We start from the raw sequence: 19,067 nt of genomic DNA on the forward strand, positions 1-19,067 counted from the left end.
TCTCATAGTTTACAATGTAAGAAAAGTCTATTTATGTACTTGTATCTACCTCTAGCTGCTTTTGTGATTACAGATGAGATATTATTCACTTTCCTGACTGTATTCATAGATTGCTCTTTTCTTATGTTGGGGATATGTTTATCATGCCTGCATGTATTTGCCCTGTACTTGCAGTTCAGCATTCCTGGATTTCCTATATTATGCTCACTTTGGTTTTTCTCACTTACATTTGTTTGCTATTGTAGTCACTCTTAGAAGAATTAGATGTCAATAAACCAGTAGTATCTATATTGAATTGTATAAGGGGATAGACTGCTGCTGATTGTACATGCCCCCAAGCTTCAGAGACAAATGTAAAATGTGTTACAGCCATAGAACAGACTACCCAGCAAGACCCTGGAGATATTTCATCTTTTCATAAAAACTCAGGTACCCATTAATAAAAATATCAGGTAACCAATCATATAAAGTTAACCAAAAACAAGTGTTAGCCACTAGGGGTTAATACTTTATACTAAAAAAATATTCATGTATTTATTAGAGGGCACTTGTTTGTAAAATTGAATTATCTTTTAATTGCTAGCAAACAGAATGAAGTGCATTACTGCAGCTAGCTAAAGTGTGGCGCACAATTTGGGAAACAGCATTTAATTTCTCTTTATGACGTGTTGCAATCTGGGGCCCAGGATTTGCATGTTTACTGAAAACCATAAGAGGTTCATTTCTTTTATTTCTTGATAGATTTTATGAGTTGCAGTTCATTGGCGAGTTGGATTGGAGTCAACTCGTTAAGACAATTATTGGCTGCATAGCGCTTGTTTGATTAATTAGCCTAAATGTAGGCACAAGTGGTAAAATTATATTACATATTCATTAACATTAATCATCTATTTACATTTTTTACTTATTTCTGTGTTGGGTTGTGACAGGAATTTGTTTTTCACAATCTGGACCAATCTAGACTTTTTTTTAGCAACACAAACATTTTTTCCAGTTATAACTTGTGGCTTGTTTGTATATTTCTGTTACTTTAATAGTTCATTTCTCCATGTAAAAGCATTTCCACTTTTCATAAAAATGACTCTGAATTTTCCTCTGACAAATTATTACAAATTTTATATATATATATATATATATATATATATATATATATATATATATATATATATTCATTAATAGATAACATCAATACACTCCTAACTACCTGGGATATGAAGATTTTTTCCCTTCTACTTTTTTCATTATTGGGCTGACATTACACACACAGATTTCTTAGTTCAAGGCACATTGTAATGTCATCTGATGGATGCTGACGGTTATAATAACATCACACATAACAACCATAACATTTTTTTTACATACTGTATTGGGGTAACTGACTAAGGCTGTGACCCCATGTGGTGTAAACACTGTTACAGAAACTGTTACAATCACTCTGTTAGGGAGCGTTCACACTAGAGTCTGCTGTCCACCCAGGGGTTTCTGTCCTAATCCCTGGAAAAACTGGATAGGAGATGGCTTTTTTTTGGATGGAAACAAAGTCGGATATGCAGGACTTTGTGTCCATCCAAAAAAACGGTTTCCCCGCGCAAAGGCTGCATATGAACACCAGTGGTTTGCTTTAAAAACCCATTCAAATGAATAGGTTTTTCAAACTGACCATCGGCAAGTTGTCCCCTATTCAGTTTCTTCACAGATTAGGACTGAAACCCCTCCTGGATGGACAGCAGACGCTAGTATGAACGCCCCCTTAAAGCGAATCCCATCCACTCATGCGGTTTTGTAAATTGCAGCATGTCAATTGTAGCTACAGAAACACCGATGGTTTCCCTATAGGTGTAATTGAAGCAGAAAGTCTGTAGATGGACGTTCTGTGAAAAGCACTGCTGGAAAAACCACAATAAGTTGCTGTTGCAGTTTTTCCCGCAGCGCTTTTATGCTTCAACCAGCTACCCCTGTCAATTTTTAAAAGCAAAGTGCAAAATACAATACATTGCACATTTTTGCACAAAAGTAACTTCTATCAAAATGTGCAACTTTTTACACTGAAAACTGTCATTTGTCTCATGTACATTTCTTTTATGTCCCTTGAACATTGCAAACTGATGGAAATTATCTCATAGAAGTGAATAGGATGTGCTAACTGATCAATCATGGCAAGTTATTTTCACAAACTATATTGTTAAGGGATGGGTTTTATTATTTGTATATGGGAATACTTTGGCTCTAGATCTGTGGTTGTGGACATTGAATAGGAATCTACATAGTTTACATCTAGAGGATGAAAATTTGTGACAGTCACAATGGTGCACAGCTTTTTACACTTACAGCAAAGTTGTCCAAGCTTGTCTGATCATCACATCAACAACAAATAATAAGTTAAGTGAGAAATTGATAATAAATGGGGTAAAGTTCTGGTCATATCTTCACTAGTGTATGGTGCATAAAGAGGACAGCTCCTAGTTGGCACAGTTTTAGGTATATGGTGTACAGAGGGCTCATTTCTTTAGAGACACGTACCTCTTACATATTAGGCACATCTCACTCCAGTGCACAGGAGATCAAAACTGACGTGTAAAATACAAGTCTTGATCAATCTTCCCCAATGTGTATTAGATAAATCCATAACTGGAAATGGTGTGGAACCGTTTCCACCAATATTATGAGTATAACTTTCATATTTCAGCCCTGATATGTTCCTCCCAAGGATAAATGTAATTTTTACTATCATAAATGCAAAATGGCCGTACCATTCACACATTTTAAGCAGACATGCGTTACCATAGTAACAGCTAAAGCCAGTGAAATATGAAGGTTATGAAAATCCACCAAAATGAACTTGTAGAGGAAAGGATTTAATACTTATCCTGTCACATAGGATTGGAAAATTACACTATTTCAATTTCTTTCCTAATTCTTAGGATTTTTTTCCCCTCTTAACTTGCGCTATACAGTATGTGACATATGTATTATGATATATTTCTGAAATGACTGCCTTTACTTGGATGTAGTTAATTGTAATATATTGATTTTCCTGAATTCCCTGTGTTCAGTAAATGTTGTCTTACATACCTGGTAGGATTGAATCAGACCGTCTGAATTGGTACAAGAAATCGATAGTTTTCATATTGTACTATTATACTGCTTTTATTTTTGGATGCCTGACATTGACATGCAGAATAAAGCAAGCTGCTATTTTTTTTCTTAAATAAAATAGCATAGAATTGAATAGAGTGAATATGGATGACATATACATAAGGCTATGGTCCACATACAGTGCCTTTGACATGAGATAGAATCTGACAGATAACATGATCATAAAGGGTTAGACTCTAGGGCGGCTATATTACAGGTTTAACCTGTGGCTTTGGGGTCTCAATGGCTCCCTATAAATGGTTGTGGTGAATTCTTAAAGAGATATAAGATTAATACTTTATTCTAAGCAAATTCACTGTAAGTCTTTCACACAGGCCCTTTTCTATTCTTTATCAGTTACTCTAGTGTATAGTAAAGACTACCCTATAGTTGAATCTAAATTATTGACATAAAGCCAATTTAGATGTGGCATAAGCAATAAAAAAAGTGTCTATCAGGATGTTCCAAATCTATCACACAATGTGAACTATTGTAATCATTTTGGCTCATCTTCTGTGTGATGTAAGTGTATGTTCTCTAAAATTCTGGAGAGTCCAGTATGAACAGTTTACTCTTCAATGTTTGGTTGGAGGCATTGGTCCCTTTATGCTTCGTGGTTACTTGGTCACATAGCTTCTCACCTGCCCAACTCAACATCCAGCACCCGTCCCTTCCAGTGGAGCATTATAATATGAAAATCTCCCTTGTTGCCCACAGTCCCCATCTGTAAGGATGCCATCTTTCACCTAGCACCAAGCAAACCAGAACATGTGGCTGCAATGCTTTACCAGCTCAGCTAGCCAAGTAACCATACAACAGCTGGTACTGCCATGTTTATTGTTCTTGTCACTGAGAACTATGTTTAATGAAGTTGTACAATATATGGCTTATTAAAAGATGCACCAGTGTTTTCCTATAGTGTATTAAACTGGGTACACATGGGACTGACATACTATTGAATGTTTGCCAGGGTGAAGTCTTAGATCTTATGTTGGCCCAGCTCTTTAACAATTCTGTTTAACAGTTACCAAGGTGCTTGAAGGAGAAATGTTTGGATTGGCCATGCACCCAGGCCACGTTATCAGGGTGTGAGTCTTCACCGCTGAATAAGAAGAAGGGGCCTTCACCTCTTGCATCCACCACAACATCCACCTGCTCTAACTTTACCTGAGCAGCAGACCCCCCTTGCTACTGTACTTGTACTGCACGAATCAGAGGAGTCATTACTGTGAAACTGACATGAGCGTGACATGTGATTTGTCACTCACATCTCATTTGGCACAAGCCAGGAAACAAGTAATCACTAAACAGGCACATGCTTGTATCTCAGTCTCAGTGGGCAGAGCGGAGCATGGCATGGTTTGACCTAGCTTGGGAAAGCTGTTTGCCCATGAAATTTTAGATATATAATCGATCTTTATTGAATTTTTAGGAAATAACACAATACATGCACAAAACATAATGCAAACAATGGAGCAATAATACTTGTGCAAAAGAACATATAAGTCCAAAACAAGTAAGGAAGAATAGAACAGAGGCAAAAGAAAAGAAAAAGGGGGAAGGGGAGAGCCATGAAATTTTAGCATCTTACAATGTTTTGGTGTTCATTATAGTAACTTTGTCAAAGCAAGGCTTCCGCAAATGTAGATGACAAGCTGATGCAAAAAACTCCTGTGGGTAGTAAACTGTTTCACAAATATCTCAGATTTGACCAAATGCAAGATTTTTGTAAAATTCGGAATGGTTTGTTCATCTCTAGTATAAGTATTAAAAGTTATGTGTACTAGATCACTTAAGATTGTTCATTGATCCAAGTTTAAAATCTAGAAGGAATTTCATCCCTACCTTAACTCTTCACAGCCTGTACCAATTAACCTCTTTAGTGCTTTGTATATCACCTCCAGTGTACCATAGAGCCATAAAAGTCATTATGTGAACTTTACAATATATCTCTATAATTAATCACAATACTGTAGTATAATAGGCTGAACTGTTCAACTTCAAATAGTGGGAATAAAATAAATAAGCTATCTCACCTCTAACACGTCCTCCATTTCCAAGCATGGCTGCCCGCCTTCTCTGTTTATAGGTCCCAGCTGATGTCAGCCTTTACACCCTATTTGTTTCAGGTGACCAATGCAGTAGTGATGTCTGTACAAACAATATGTCACTGCTGAGGTTAGTAAGATATACGGACATGTGAGCAGAGGTTATTTTGAGGCCTGTAAATGATTCATCTCCCTTTAAGTCAATGTCATCCTTACAACCCTATATTACTATGTAAATTATCTTCAGAGTATAATAGTATGCATGTTTGGGTTTGTAACATCTTAAAGGCTAAAGCGCTATAATGCAATATGACTTAACTTTGCAGAATGTTTTCAAGTGTCTCTAAAGTCAAACTGTGCTTCTTTTTATCTGACCAATAAAAGTCATAAAAAAGGAAAAGTTACAACAGAGGCTTATAAACATAAAGATTCATTCAAATACAAAGACTCCTTTCAGCATGTAGGCTGAGAGGAATGCCAGCAGGCCTGTGAAAGAATTTTCCTTTGGCATCAATTGGCACCCTCAAATGAGAAAGAAAAAAAGAAAAACTGAGCTTCTTTTTATTGTGCTCTGTTGTATACTGTATGTTAACCTTTTCCTTGCAATTTGTTTTTTAGAATTGCAGAAGGCTAATAGCTTTTGCATTTTCCTACCATTGTGTTGCCGCTACAATAGTTAAACACATGCAGTTTGTCCTTCCATGTTCCTTGTTATGTCATTGCCCCATCCATCTCTTGGAGATGTGATCAGAAACTTTCTACAAAACAAAGTATTCATTTTTCTCTACTATGAGATCTTGCTTTGGAAACAGTTTTTGAGAACATTATGTAACAAGAATTGAGACTTCACCACCATCAGTTCAGAATTGTCTCGCATTGGCCTCTGAATACAACTGATGGTACAGGCTTCAAAGCATGTTGCATAGGAGGAAATATAATGTTAAGGTTAGAATTTTAGAAGTTTTAACAGATTCTCTCTTTACTAACACATTATGTGTGCAATTTTAGAATAACACTGTTTAGAATATAGTAAAGTTGTTTTAAACTAAATGTAACTGTATGTATGTATTACTATTATTATTACCTATTCTCTGTTTTTTTTCAATATTCATAATTTGGGATCAGTACTACAGATAGCAGCATATTAATCAGAGTGATGCTATAATTAACTCATATATATGTTCATCTATTTAATTGAATACAATTATGTTTGAATAATAAAATGTCACTTTCATTCATTTAATAAATCACATTGATGAGTTCTAATTAATTATGGCTAAGCAAATAACTGTAAGCTACAAACTGAACAATATATTAAATGTCCTGGTTTCAATGCATAATGTTTTATTTCATGGCCAGTTATCATGAAATATTTAGAAGACTGCTCCAGACACATGTATACTATTCAAGACATTCTAATGTTCTTAAAGTGTATTTCGAGAGGAGTTATTTGTCTTTCATTGATGACTGCCTTTTTTTGCAATATATGACTCCATCATCTGTTTGTGTTTTTTATGGCACAGGTTTTACATTAGTTATATGTTTCTTTTAAACCAGGAATTGCAAGCAGACATTGATGCACACACCGAAGTGTTCCATTCTTTGGATGAGAATGGGCAGAAGATCCTTAAATCTTTGGAAGGGTCTGAAGATGGCTCTCTCTTGCATAGAAGGCTTGATAATATGAATATCCGATGGAATGAGCTCAGGAAAAAGTCCCTAAACATCAGGTATTGTGCAAGAAAGTGAATTTTCCTTTCATCCTTCCTTATTTTGAAAGAACTGTATATGGCTTTACTTTAGCTGACTATTATATTATCATATAGTATTTGAGCCTCAGTCACACAACTTCACTGAAAACTTCCCAAAGATCTGAATATTATATACGTGTTACTTATCATCTGTGACATCTATTCCCATGTACCAGATAAAGTATACAATTTATGTAGCTTTAATAAAGATGTATTACTTAAAATATGGGATCCATGGATACACTATAGGCACAAATAAAGTCTTCTTTTGCTTTGGATTGACTGTACAAATGTATGTCCCTATTAATATGATCTAAATGGTTCTCTGCAGTTTATTGATCACTACTTATAATATACTGCCAACTAACAAATTTGTGCCATTATTGAACCTGTTGATTTTGGTATATTAAAGAGGGTTGTCTGGGTCTGTAATATTGATTGCTGTGGCCACTTACCAAGCACAGTCCTGTACAAGGTATACTGAGCCCCATTCATTTAAATGGGACTGAGCTGCAGCATGGCCATGTGATCAATGTATGTGATGTCATTGGCCTGAGAAGAAGAAGTGGACTTCAATATCATAGTTCTGGAAACTCCTTCAAGCATTTTCATATATACCATACTCAATTTGTGTATAACACCTTGGCTCAATATAGCAATGTATCTTTATTAGAGATGAGCAAACAGTGTTTTGAATAGCCCCTCAATATTCGACTATTTGAACGAATATCAAACCCATTATAGTCTATGGGGAAAAATGCTTAGTTTCAGGGGAAGCCACACTTCGACTCAGGAGAGTCACCAAGTCCACTATGACACCCCAGGAAATGATGCCAACACCCTGGAATGCAACTGGGACAGCAGGGGAAGCATGTCTGGGGGCATCTAACATGCCCAAGTACCTGTATTATGTCACTATCTCGTCAGGATCCCTGTCAGCTTGCGATATGTGGGAGCTGACTTTTTCCCATAGGAATGCATTGACCAGCGTTGATTGGCCGAATGCAATACAGAGTACAACATTCGGCCAATCAACGCTGGTTCTGCTGGAGGAGGCGGATTCTAAGATCGGTCCACAGCAGTCTCCATTGTGGTTCGATCTCAGATGTAGCAGTGTTGAGCGCACAGGTGTAGCAATGCATTCCTATGGGAAAAAGTCAGCTCCCGCATATCACGAGCTGACAGGGATCCTGATGAGATAGAGCCCCAAAGAGCTGTTTGAGTAACATTCCTACCTAAATAAAGGTAATCCTTAGCTAACCCTGCCAGTACATCTATCCCTGTCTCACAGTCACATAGTTCACAGTCTCATATGACCCAAATCTAAAATCGACCATTCGTATAAAGTGGAGGTCACCTGATTTAGCCATCCAATTACTTTTTCCGATTTTTTTTCGATGCCTCCGTTGTCGTAGTTCCTGTCCCACTTCCCCTGCACAGTTATTGGTGCAAAAAAAGCGCCAGGGAAGGTGGGAGGGTATACAAATTTTTAGTGCATTTGCCTCCTGGTATTCGATTGTAATCGAATACCTCGAACGGCCAAATATTCGATCGAATATCAATTCGATCAAACGCCGGTCGCTCATCTCTAATCTTTATTGCTTTTTATATTTTATTTCCATTTTTTCTTCTTGTGAAAAGTAGAAATGAATTCTGTCTCTCCCTTTCCATGTGATTTCTTAGCCTTAGAGTGATAAGCATTTATAAAAAGCTGCAATGTTCTTTAGCATCCTCATACATCTAACCACCCTAGTGCCAATATACTTTATTTTAACAGATCCAATCCATGTAAATGTCCTAATATGGGTGTCAACAATAGGTAATCCTTTTAATATATATGAGTATCCAGAGGCAAATTGATAAGTCAGTAACCACAACCAAAACCTGGTGTCTGAATAGGCCAAAAGACTTGTCTGCTTCAGAAGACACCAGCTATAAAATAATACGTGGGGACCCTGTTGCTGATTTTATATTGTGGCCCTTAAACTTCAAGTTGCAATGTTGTGAGTGTGTTATGCATTCGGACCCTGTACTATAGGGATTGGCACTATACATTATAATAATCAAACCAAAGCAGAATGTTCTACCATGTAAAATCCCATAAACATTGCATCAGTTCAATATTAAACCTTCACGTTCATAACATGAAGTCATGGGTTATTTTAATACAGTTGCCAGGCACAGTCAAAAGTATATTTATCACCTTTTAATATCATTTTTATGATATATTTTTAATTACTTAAACCAGAGGCTTTAAAAACGTGTAAATATTAATCAACAATGTTGGTGAATCATAAGGGAAATTTGTCTTTCCAGGAATTAATTTAATCTATCTAAATATTAATATCCACAAGGGCTAATACATTAGGGATAAATATTTGAAGCTTTTTCATCAGGGATGGCTATAAATGGATATTAGTAGTGAGACGCCACAGGGGTCAGAAATGGGCAATATTTTCTTTAATATATTTATTAATGATCTTGTACGAGATTAAGAGGTAAAATATAAATATGTTTTTCAAATGAAACTAGACTATGTAAAGTAATACACAAGATTGCAGTATACTGTTACAAATGGATCTGGAAAAATTGGAGGCTTGGACAAAGAGGTGGCAATTGACCAGTATAAGGTTATATAAGGATTAGAGATGAGCGAACAGTGTTCTATCGAACTCATGTTCGATCGGATATTAGGCTGTTCGGCATGTTCGAATCGAATCGAACACCGCGTGGTAAAGTGCGCCATTACTCGATTCCCCTCCCACCTTCCCTGGCGCCTTTTTTGCTCCAATAACAGCGCAGGGTAGGTGGGACAGGAACTACGACACCGGTGACGTTGAAAAAAGTAGGCAAAACCCATTGGCTGCCGAAAACATGTGACCTCTAATTTAAAAGAACAGCGACGCCCAGCTTCGCGTCATTCTGAGCTTGCAATTCACCGAGGACGGAGGTTTCCGTCCAGCTAGCTAGGGCTTAGATTCTGGGTAGGCAGGGACAGGCTAGGATAGGAAGGAGAAGACAACCAACAGCTCTTGTAAGAGCTAAATTCCAGGGAGAAGCTTGTCAGTGTAACGTGGCACTGACGGGCTCAATCGCCGCAACCCAGCTTTCCCAGGATCCTGAATGGAATACACTGTCAGTGTATTCCCGTATACCCGATATATACCCCGATACCCGTTCCAACGGTGTGCCCCCCCACCTTCACCCCAGAAATACCCTGCAAGTCCCCTAGCAATAGAATTGGGGCTATATACACCCACAATTTTTACTACTGGTATACAGTGCCATTGTCTGACTGGGAATTCAAAGAATATATTGGGAATACAAATACCCTCATTTCTTGCTACTGCCATATAGTGCCAGTTTCTGACTGGTAATTCAAAGAATATATTGGGGTTACGTGCACCCACAATTTTTACTACTGGTATACAGTGCCATTGTCTGACTGGGAATTCAAAGAATATATTGGGAATACAAATACCCTCATTTCTTGCTACTGCCATATAGTGCCAGTGTCTGACTGGGAATTCAAAGAATATATTGGGGTTACGTGCACCCACAATTTTTACTACTGGTATACAGTGCCATTGTCTGACTGGGAATTCAAAGAGTATATTGGGAATACAAATACCCTCATTTCTTGCTACTGCCATATAGTGCCAGTTTCTGACTGGGAATTCAAAGAATATATTGGGGTTACGTGCACCCACAATTTTTACTACTGGTATACAGTGCCATTGTCTGACTGGGAATTCAAAGAGTATATTGGGAATACAAATACCCTCATTTCTTGCTACTGCCATATAGTGCCAGTTTCTGACTGGTAATTCAAAGAATATATTGGGGTTACGTGCACCCACAATTTTTACTACTGGTATACAGTGCCATTGTCTGACTGGGAATTCAAAGAGTATATTGGGAATACAAATACCCTCATTTCTTGCTACTGCCATATAGTGCCAGTTTCTGACTGGGAATTCAAAGAATATATTGGGGTTACGTGCACCCACAATTTTTACTACTGGTATACAGTGCCATTGTCTGACTGGGAATTCAAAGAGTATATTGGGAATACAAATACCCTCATTTCTTGCTACTGCCATATAGTGCCAGTTTCTGACTGGGAATTCAAAGAATATATTGGGGTTACGTGCACCCACAATTTTTACTACTGGTATACAGTGCCATTGTCTGACTGGGAATTCAAAGAGTATATTGGGAATACAAATACCCTCATTTCTTGCTACTGCCATATAGTGCCAGTTTCTGACTGGGAATTCAAAGAATATATTGGGGTTACGTGCACCCACAATTTTTACTACTGGTATACAGTGCCATTGTCTGACTGGGAATTCAAAGAGTATATTGGGAATACAAATACCCTCATTTCTTGCTACTGCCATATAGTGCCAGTTTCTGACTGGGAATTCAAAGAATATATTGGGGTTACGTGCACCCACAATTTTTACTACTGGTATACAGTGCCATTGTCTGACTGGGAATTCAAAGAGTATATTGGGAATACAAATACCCTCATTTCTTGCTACTGCCATATAGTGCCAGTTTCTGACTGGGAATTCAAAGAATATATTGGGGTTACGTGCACCCACAATTTTTACTACTGGTATACAGTGCCATTGTCTGACTGGGAATTCAAAGAGTATATTGGGAATACAAATACCCTCATTTCTTGCTACTGCCATATAGTGCCAGTTTCTGACTGGGAATTCAAAGAATATATTGGGGTTACGTGCACCCACAATTTTTACTACTGGTATACAGTGCCATTGTCTGACTGGGAATTCAAAGAGTATATTGGGAATACAAATACCCTCATTTCTTGCTACTGCCATATAGTGCCAGTTTCTGACTGGGAATTCAAAGAATATATTGGGGTTACGTGCACCCACAATTTTTACTACTGGTATACAGTGCCATTGTCTGACTGGGAATTCAAAGAATATATTGGGGTTATAAATACCCTCATTTCTTGCTACTGCCATATAGTGCCAGTTTCTGACTGGTAATTCAAAGAATATATTGGGGTTACGTGCACCCACAATTTTTACTACTGGTATACAGTGCCATTGTCTGACTGGGAATTCAAAGAGTATATTGGGAATACAAATACCCTCATTTCTTGCTACTGCCATATAGTGCCAGTTTCTGACTGGGAATTCAAAGAATATATTGGGGTTACGTGCACCCACAATTTTTACTACTGGTATACAGTGCCATTGTCTGACTGGGAATTCAAAGAGTATATTGGGAATACAAATACCCTCATTTCTTGCTACTGCCATATAGTGCCAGTTTCTGACTGGGAATTCAAAGAATATATTGGGGTTACGTGCACCCACAATTTTTACTACTGGTATACAGTGCCATTGTCTGACTGGGAATTCAAAGAGTATATTGGGAATACAAATACCCTCATTTCTTGCTACTGCCATATAGTGCCAGTTTCTGACTGGTAATTCAAAGAATATATTGGGGTTACGTGCACCCACAATTTTTACTACTGGTATACAGTGCCATTGTCTGACTGGGAATTCAAAGAGTATATTGGGAATACAAATACCCTCATTTCTTGCTACTGCCATATAGTGCCAGTTTCTGACTGGGAATTCAAAGAATATATTGGGGTTACGTGCACCCACAATTTTTACTACTGGTATACAGTGCCATTGTCTGACTGGGAATTCAAAGAGTATATTGGGAATACAAATACCCTCATTTCTTGCTACTGCCATATAGTGCCAGTTTCTGACTGGGAATTCAAAGAATATATTGGGGTTACGTGCACCCACAATTTTTACTACTGGTATACAGTGCCATTGTCTGACTGGGAATTCAAAGAGTATATTGGGAATACAAATACCCTCATTTCTTGCTACTGCCATATAGTGCCAGTTTCTGACTGGGAATTCAAAGAATATATTGGGGTTACGTGCACCCACAATTTTTACTACTGGTATACAGTGCCATTGTCTGACTGGGAATTCAAAGAGTATATTGGGAATACAAATACCCTCATTTCTTGCTACTGCCATATAGTGCCAGTTTCTGACTGGGAATTCAAAGAATATATTGGGGTTACGTGCACCCACAATTTTTACTACTGGTATACAGTGCCATTGTCTGACTGGGAATTCAAAGAGTATATTGGGAATACAAATACCCTCATTTCTTGCTACTGCCATATAGTGCCAGTTTCTGACTGGGAATTCAAAGAATATATTGGGGTTACGTGCACCCACAATTTTTACTACTGGTATACAGTGCCATTGTCTGACTGGGAATTCAAAGAGTATATTGGGAATACAAATACCCTCATTTCTTGCTACTGCCATATAGTGCCAGTTTCTGACTGGGAATTCAAAGAATATATTGGGGTTACGTGCACCCACAATTTTTACTACTGGTATACAGTGCCATTGTCTGACTGGGAATTCAAAGAATATATTGGGGTTACGTGCACCCACAATTTTTACTACTGGTATACAGTGCCAATTTCTAACTAGGAATTCAAAATGCGCAAGGCTCCCGGAAAGGGACGTGGACGAGGCCGTGGGCGAGGTCGGGGGAATGGTTCTGGGGAGCAAGGTAGCAGTGAAGCCACAGGGCGTCCCGTGCCTACTCCTGTGGGGCAGCAAGCATTGCGCCACTCCACAGTGCCAGGGTTGCTTGCCACATTAACTAAACTGCAGGGTACAAACCTTAGTAGGCCCGAGAACCAGGAACAGGTCTTGCAATGGCTGTCAGAGAACGCTTACAGCACATTGTCCAGCAGCCAGTCAGACTCTGCCTCCTCTCCTCCTATTACCCAACAGTCTTGTCTTCCTTCCTCCCAAAATTCCGAAGCTTTACAGAACAATAACCCAAACTGTCCCTGCTCCCCAGAGCTGTTCTCCGCTCCTTTCATTGTCCCTCAACCTGCCTCTCCACGTCACGATTCCACGAACCTAACAGAGGAGCATCTGTGTCCAGATGCTCAAACACTAGAGTCTCCTCCATCTCCGTTCGATTTGGTGGTGGATGACCAGCAACCCACCCTCATCGACGATGATGTGACGCAGTTGCCGTCAGGGCATCCAGTTGACCGGCGCATTGTGCGGGAGGAGGAGATGAGACAGGAGTTGGAAGAGGAAGTGGTGGATGATGAGGACACTGACCCGACCTGGACAGGGGGGATGTCAAGCGGGGAAAGTAGTGTGGATGTTGAGGCAGGTGCAGCACCAAAAAGGGTAGCTAGAGGCAGAGGCAGAGGTCAGCAGCTTAGGCGAAGCCAGGCCACACCCGGAATCTCCCAAGATGTTCCAGTTCGTACCCAGCCCCGAAAAACTCCCACCTCGAGGGCACGTTTCTCGAAGGTGTGGAGTTTTTTCAAGGAATGCGCCGAGGACAGATATAGTGTTGTCTGCACAATTTGCCTCTCGAAATTGATTAGGGGCTCTGAGAAGAGCAACCTGTCCACCACTTCAATGCGCCGTCATTTGGAATCCAAGCACTGGAATCAGTGGCAGGCAGCAACGGCAGGACAAAGGCCGCCTGCCGTTCACGCCACTGCCACTGCCTCTGCCTCTGCCACTGCCACTGCTGACTGTGCTGGCGATGCACTCCAGAGGACGAGCCAGGACACCACTTCATCTGCCTCCGCCACTTTGTTGACTTCTACCTCATCCTCCCCTGGTCCTGTCTTATCTCCTTCTCCTGCACCATCAAAGGCACCATCAGGCGTTTCTTTACAACAACCCACCATCTCTCAGACATTGGAGCGGCGGCAGAAATACACTGCTAACCACCCACACGCGCAAGCCTTGAACGCCAACATCGCTAAACTGCTGGCCCAGGAGATGTTGGCGTTCCGGCTTGTTGAAACTCCCGCCTTCCTGGACCTGATGGCAACTGCGGCACCTCGCTATGCCGTCCCTAGCCGTCACTACTTCTCCCGGTGTGCCGTCCCCGCCTTGCACCAGCACGTGTCACTCAACATCAGGCGGGCCCTTAGTTCCGCGCTTTGCACAAAGGTCCACTTGACCACCGACGCGTGGACAAGTGCATGCGGACAGGGACGCTACATTTCACTGACGGCACACTGGGTGAATGTAGTTGAGGCTGGGACTGCTTCCCAAACTGGCCCGGTGTACCTCGTCTCCCCGCCTAACATTCCTGGCAGGGACACGAGAAGAACACCCCCCTCCTCCTCCTCCTCTACCGCCTCCTCCTCCGCCACCGCCTCCTCCTCCGCCACCGCCTCCTCCTCCGCTGTTAGATTGACCCCAGCTACGAGTTGGAAACGTTGCAGCACTGGCGTTGGTAGACGTCAGCAGGCTGTGCTGAAGCTGATCAGCTTGGGGGACAGACAGCACACTGCCTCCGAGGTGAGGGATGCCCTCCTCGATGAGACGGCAATATGGTTTGAGCCGCTGCACCTGGGCCCAGGCATGGTCGTTTGTGATAACGGCCGGAACCTGGTAGCAGCTCTGGAGCTTGCCGGACTCCAACATGTTCCATGCCTGGCCCACGTCTTCAACCTAGTGGTGCAACGTTTCCTAAAGAGCTACCCCAATGTTCCAGAGCTACTGGTGAAAGTGCGGCGCATGTGCGCCCACTTTCGCAAGTCGACAGTAGCCGCTGCTAGCTTAAAATCTCTCCAGCAACGCCTGCATGTGCCACAACACCGGCTTTTGTGCGACGTCCCCACACGCTGGAACTCAACGTTTCAGATGTTGAATAGAGTGGTTGAGCAGCAGAGACCTTTGATGGAATACCAACTACAAAACCCTAGGGTGCCACAAAGTCAGCTGCCTCAGTTTCACATCCATGAGTGGCCATGGATGAGAGACCTTTGTGACATCCTACGGGTCTTTGAGGAGTCCACAAGGAGGGTGAGCTCTGAGGATGCGATGGTGAGCCTTACAATCCCGCTCTTGTGTGTTCTGAGAGAATCCCTGATTGACATCAGGGATAACTCAGATCACACAGAGGAGTTAGGGATAGCATCCGATCCGTCACAGCTGGAGAGTAGGTCCACACATCTGTCCGCTTCACTGCGTTTAATGGAGGAGGAGGAGGAGGAGGAGGAGGAGGAAGAAGAGTTGTCCGATGATGTGATGGTGATACAGGAGGCTTCCGGGCAACTTCGAATCGTCCCATTGTTGCAGCGCGGATGGGTAGACATGGAGGATGAGGAGGAAATGGAGATTGAACTTTCCGGTGGGGCCAGAGGAGTCATGCCAACTAACACTGTGGCAGACATGGCTGAGTTCATGTTGGGGTGCTTTACAACCGACAAGCGTATTGTCAAAATCATGGAGGACAACCAGTACTGGATCTTTGCTATCCTTGACCCCCGGTATAAAAACAACATCTCGTCTTTTATTCCGGTAGAGGGGAGGGCCAATCGCATCAATGCTTGCCACAGGCAATTGGTGCAGAATATGATGGAGATGTTTCCAGCATGTGACGTTGGCGGCAGGGAGGGCAGTTCCTCCAGTAGGCAACCAAGTTCTCACCGGTCCACACAAACGAGGGGCACACTGTCTAAGGTCTGGGACACCTTGATGGCACCCCCTCGCCAAAGTGCCGCCACGGAGGGTCCTAGTGTCACCAGGCGTGAGAAGTATAGGCGCATGTTGCGGGAATACCTTTCCGACCACAGCCCTGTCCTCTCCGACCCCTCTGCGCCCTACACGTATTGGGTGTCGAAGTTGGACCTGTGGCTTGAACTTGCCCTATATGCCTTGGAGGTGCTGTCCTGTCCTGCCGCCAGCGTCCTATCTGAGAGGGTGTTCAGTGCAGCCGGTGGCATCATCACTGACAAGCGCACCCGTCTGTCAGCTGAGAGTGCCGACCGGCTCACTTTGATAAAAATGAACCACCACTGGATAGAGCCTTCATTTTTGTGCCCACCTGTGTAAAGCACCCCAACATGAAACTCCATGTCTGTACTCAACCTCTCCAATTCCTCCGCATCCTCATACTCATCCACCATAAGCGTTGCACAATTCTGCTAATACTAGGCTCCCTCCAACATGATTTCCCCCAACTCTGCTGGTTAGAGGCTCCCTCCACCCTGATTTCCACCAACTCTGCTGGTTAGAGGCTCCCTCCACCCTGCTTTCCCACAACTCTGCTGGTTAGAGGCTCCTTCCACCATGAATTTGCCCAAACTGGGCTGTTTAGAGGCTCCCTCCACCATGAATTGGTCCAAACTGGGTTTTTTAGAGGCTCCCTCCACCATGAATTGGTCCAAACTGGGCTGGTTAGAGGCTCCCTCCACCATGAATTTCCCAAAACTTGGCTGTTTAGAGGCTCCCTCCACCATTAATTGGTCCAAACTGGGCTGGTTAGAGGCTCCCTCCACCATGAATTTGCCCAAACTGGGGTGGTTAGAGGCTCCCTCCACCATTAATTGGTCCAAACTGGGCTGGTTAGAGGCTCCCTCCACCATGAATTTGCCCAAACTGGGCTGTTTAGAGGCTCCCTCCACCATGAATTTGCCCAAACTGGGCTGGTTAGAGGCTCCCTCCACCATGAATTGGTCCAAACTGGGCTGGTTAGAGGCTCCCTCCACCATGAATTTGCCCAAACTGGGCTGTTTAGAGGCTCCCTCCACCATGAATTTGCCCAAACTGGGCTGGTTAGAGGCTCCCTCCACCATGAATTGGTCCAAACGGGTTTTTAGAGGCTCCCTTCACCATGAATTGGTCCAAACTTGGCTGTTTAGAGGCTCCCTCCACCATGAATTTGCCCAGACTGGGCTGTTTAGAGGCTCCCTCCACCATGAATTGGTCCAAACTGGGCTGGTTAGAGGCTCCCTCCACCATGAATTTCCCAAAACTTGGCTGTTTAGAGGCTCCCTCCACCATTAATTGGTCCAAACTGGGCTGGTTAGAGGCTCCCTCCACCATGAATTTGCCCAAACTGGGCTGTTTAGAGGCTCCCTCCACCATGAATTTGCCCAAACTGGGCTGGTTAGAGGCTCCCTCCACCATGAATTGGTCCAAACTGGGCTGGTTAGAGGCTCCCTCCACCATGAATTTGCCCAAACTGGGCTGTTTAGAGGCTCCCTCCACCATGAATTTGCCCAAACTGGGCTGGTTAGAGGCTCCCTCCACCATGAATTGGTCCAAACTGGGCTGGTTAGAGGCTCCCTCCACCATGAATTTGCCCAAACTGGGCTGTTTAGAGGCTCCCTCCACCATGAATTTGCCCAAACTGGGCTGGTTAGAGGCTCCCTCCACCATTAATTGGTCCAAACTGGGCTGGTTAGAGGCTCCCTCCACCATGAATTTGCCCAAACTGGGCTGTTTAGAGGCTCCCTCCACCATGAATTTGCCCAAACTGGGCTGGTTAGAGGCTCCCTCCACCATGAATTGGTCCAAACTGGGCTGGTTAGAGGCTCCCTCCACCATGAATTTGCCCAAACTGGGCTGTTTAGAGGCTCCCTCCACCATGAATTTGCCCAAACTGGGCTGGTTAGAGGCTCCCTCCACCATGAATTGGTCCAAACGGGTTTTTAGAGGCTCCCTTCACCATGAATTGGTCCAAACTTGGCTGGTTAGAGGCTCCCTCCACCATGAATTTGCCCAAACTGGGCTGTTTAGAGGCTCCCTCCACCATGAATTTGCCCAAACTGGGCTGGTTAGAGGCTCCCTCCACCATGAATTGGTCCAAACGGGTTTTTAGAGGCTCCCTTCACCATGAATTGGTCCAAACTTGGCTGTTTAGAGGCTCCCTCCACCATGAATTTGCCCAAACTGGGCTGTTTAGAGGCTCCCTCCACCATGAATTGGTCCAAACTGGGCTGGTTAGAGGCTCCCTCCACCATGAATTTCCCAAAACTTGGCTGTTTAGAGGCTCCCTCCACCATTAATTGGTCCAAACTGGGCTGGTTAGAGGCTCCCTCCACCATGAATTTGCCCAAACTGGGCTGTTTAGAGGCTCCCTCCACCATGAATTTGCCCAAACTGGGCTGGTTAGAGGCTCCCTCCACCATGAATTGGTCCAAACTGGGCTGGTTAGAGGCTCCCTCCACCATGAATTTGCCCAAACTGGGCTGTTTAGAGGCTCCCTCCACCATGAATTTGCCCAAACTGGGCTGGTTAGAGGCTCCCTCCACCATGAA

The 19,067-nt window shown here is 42.6% G+C and overlaps 1 protein-coding gene across 13 annotated transcripts in view; it reads left to right on the forward strand.

Annotated features, from left to right (window-relative positions):
* The window catches only part of DMD (dystrophin), a 1,873,751-nt gene that overhangs the window by 1,434,213 nt on the left and 420,471 nt on the right, over positions 1-19,067 (forward strand). For 12 of the 13 annotated variants that reach the window (XM_075265063.1, XM_075265067.1, XM_075265060.1 and 9 more), the window contains one exon: positions 6,741-6,913. In XM_075265063.1, the coding sequence (XP_075121164.1) occupies positions 6,741-6,913 (173 nt within the window). Of the gene's footprint in view, positions 1-6,008; positions 6,129-6,740; positions 6,914-19,067 lie in introns of those variants that run through there. The other variant, XM_075265073.1, reaches the window with a different exon arrangement.

The sequence above is a fragment of the Leptodactylus fuscus genome, chromosome 2 (assembly GCF_031893055.1).
Source record: "Leptodactylus fuscus isolate aLepFus1 chromosome 2, aLepFus1.hap2, whole genome shotgun sequence".
Classification (NCBI taxonomy): Eukaryota; Metazoa; Chordata; class Amphibia; order Anura; family Leptodactylidae; genus Leptodactylus; species Leptodactylus fuscus.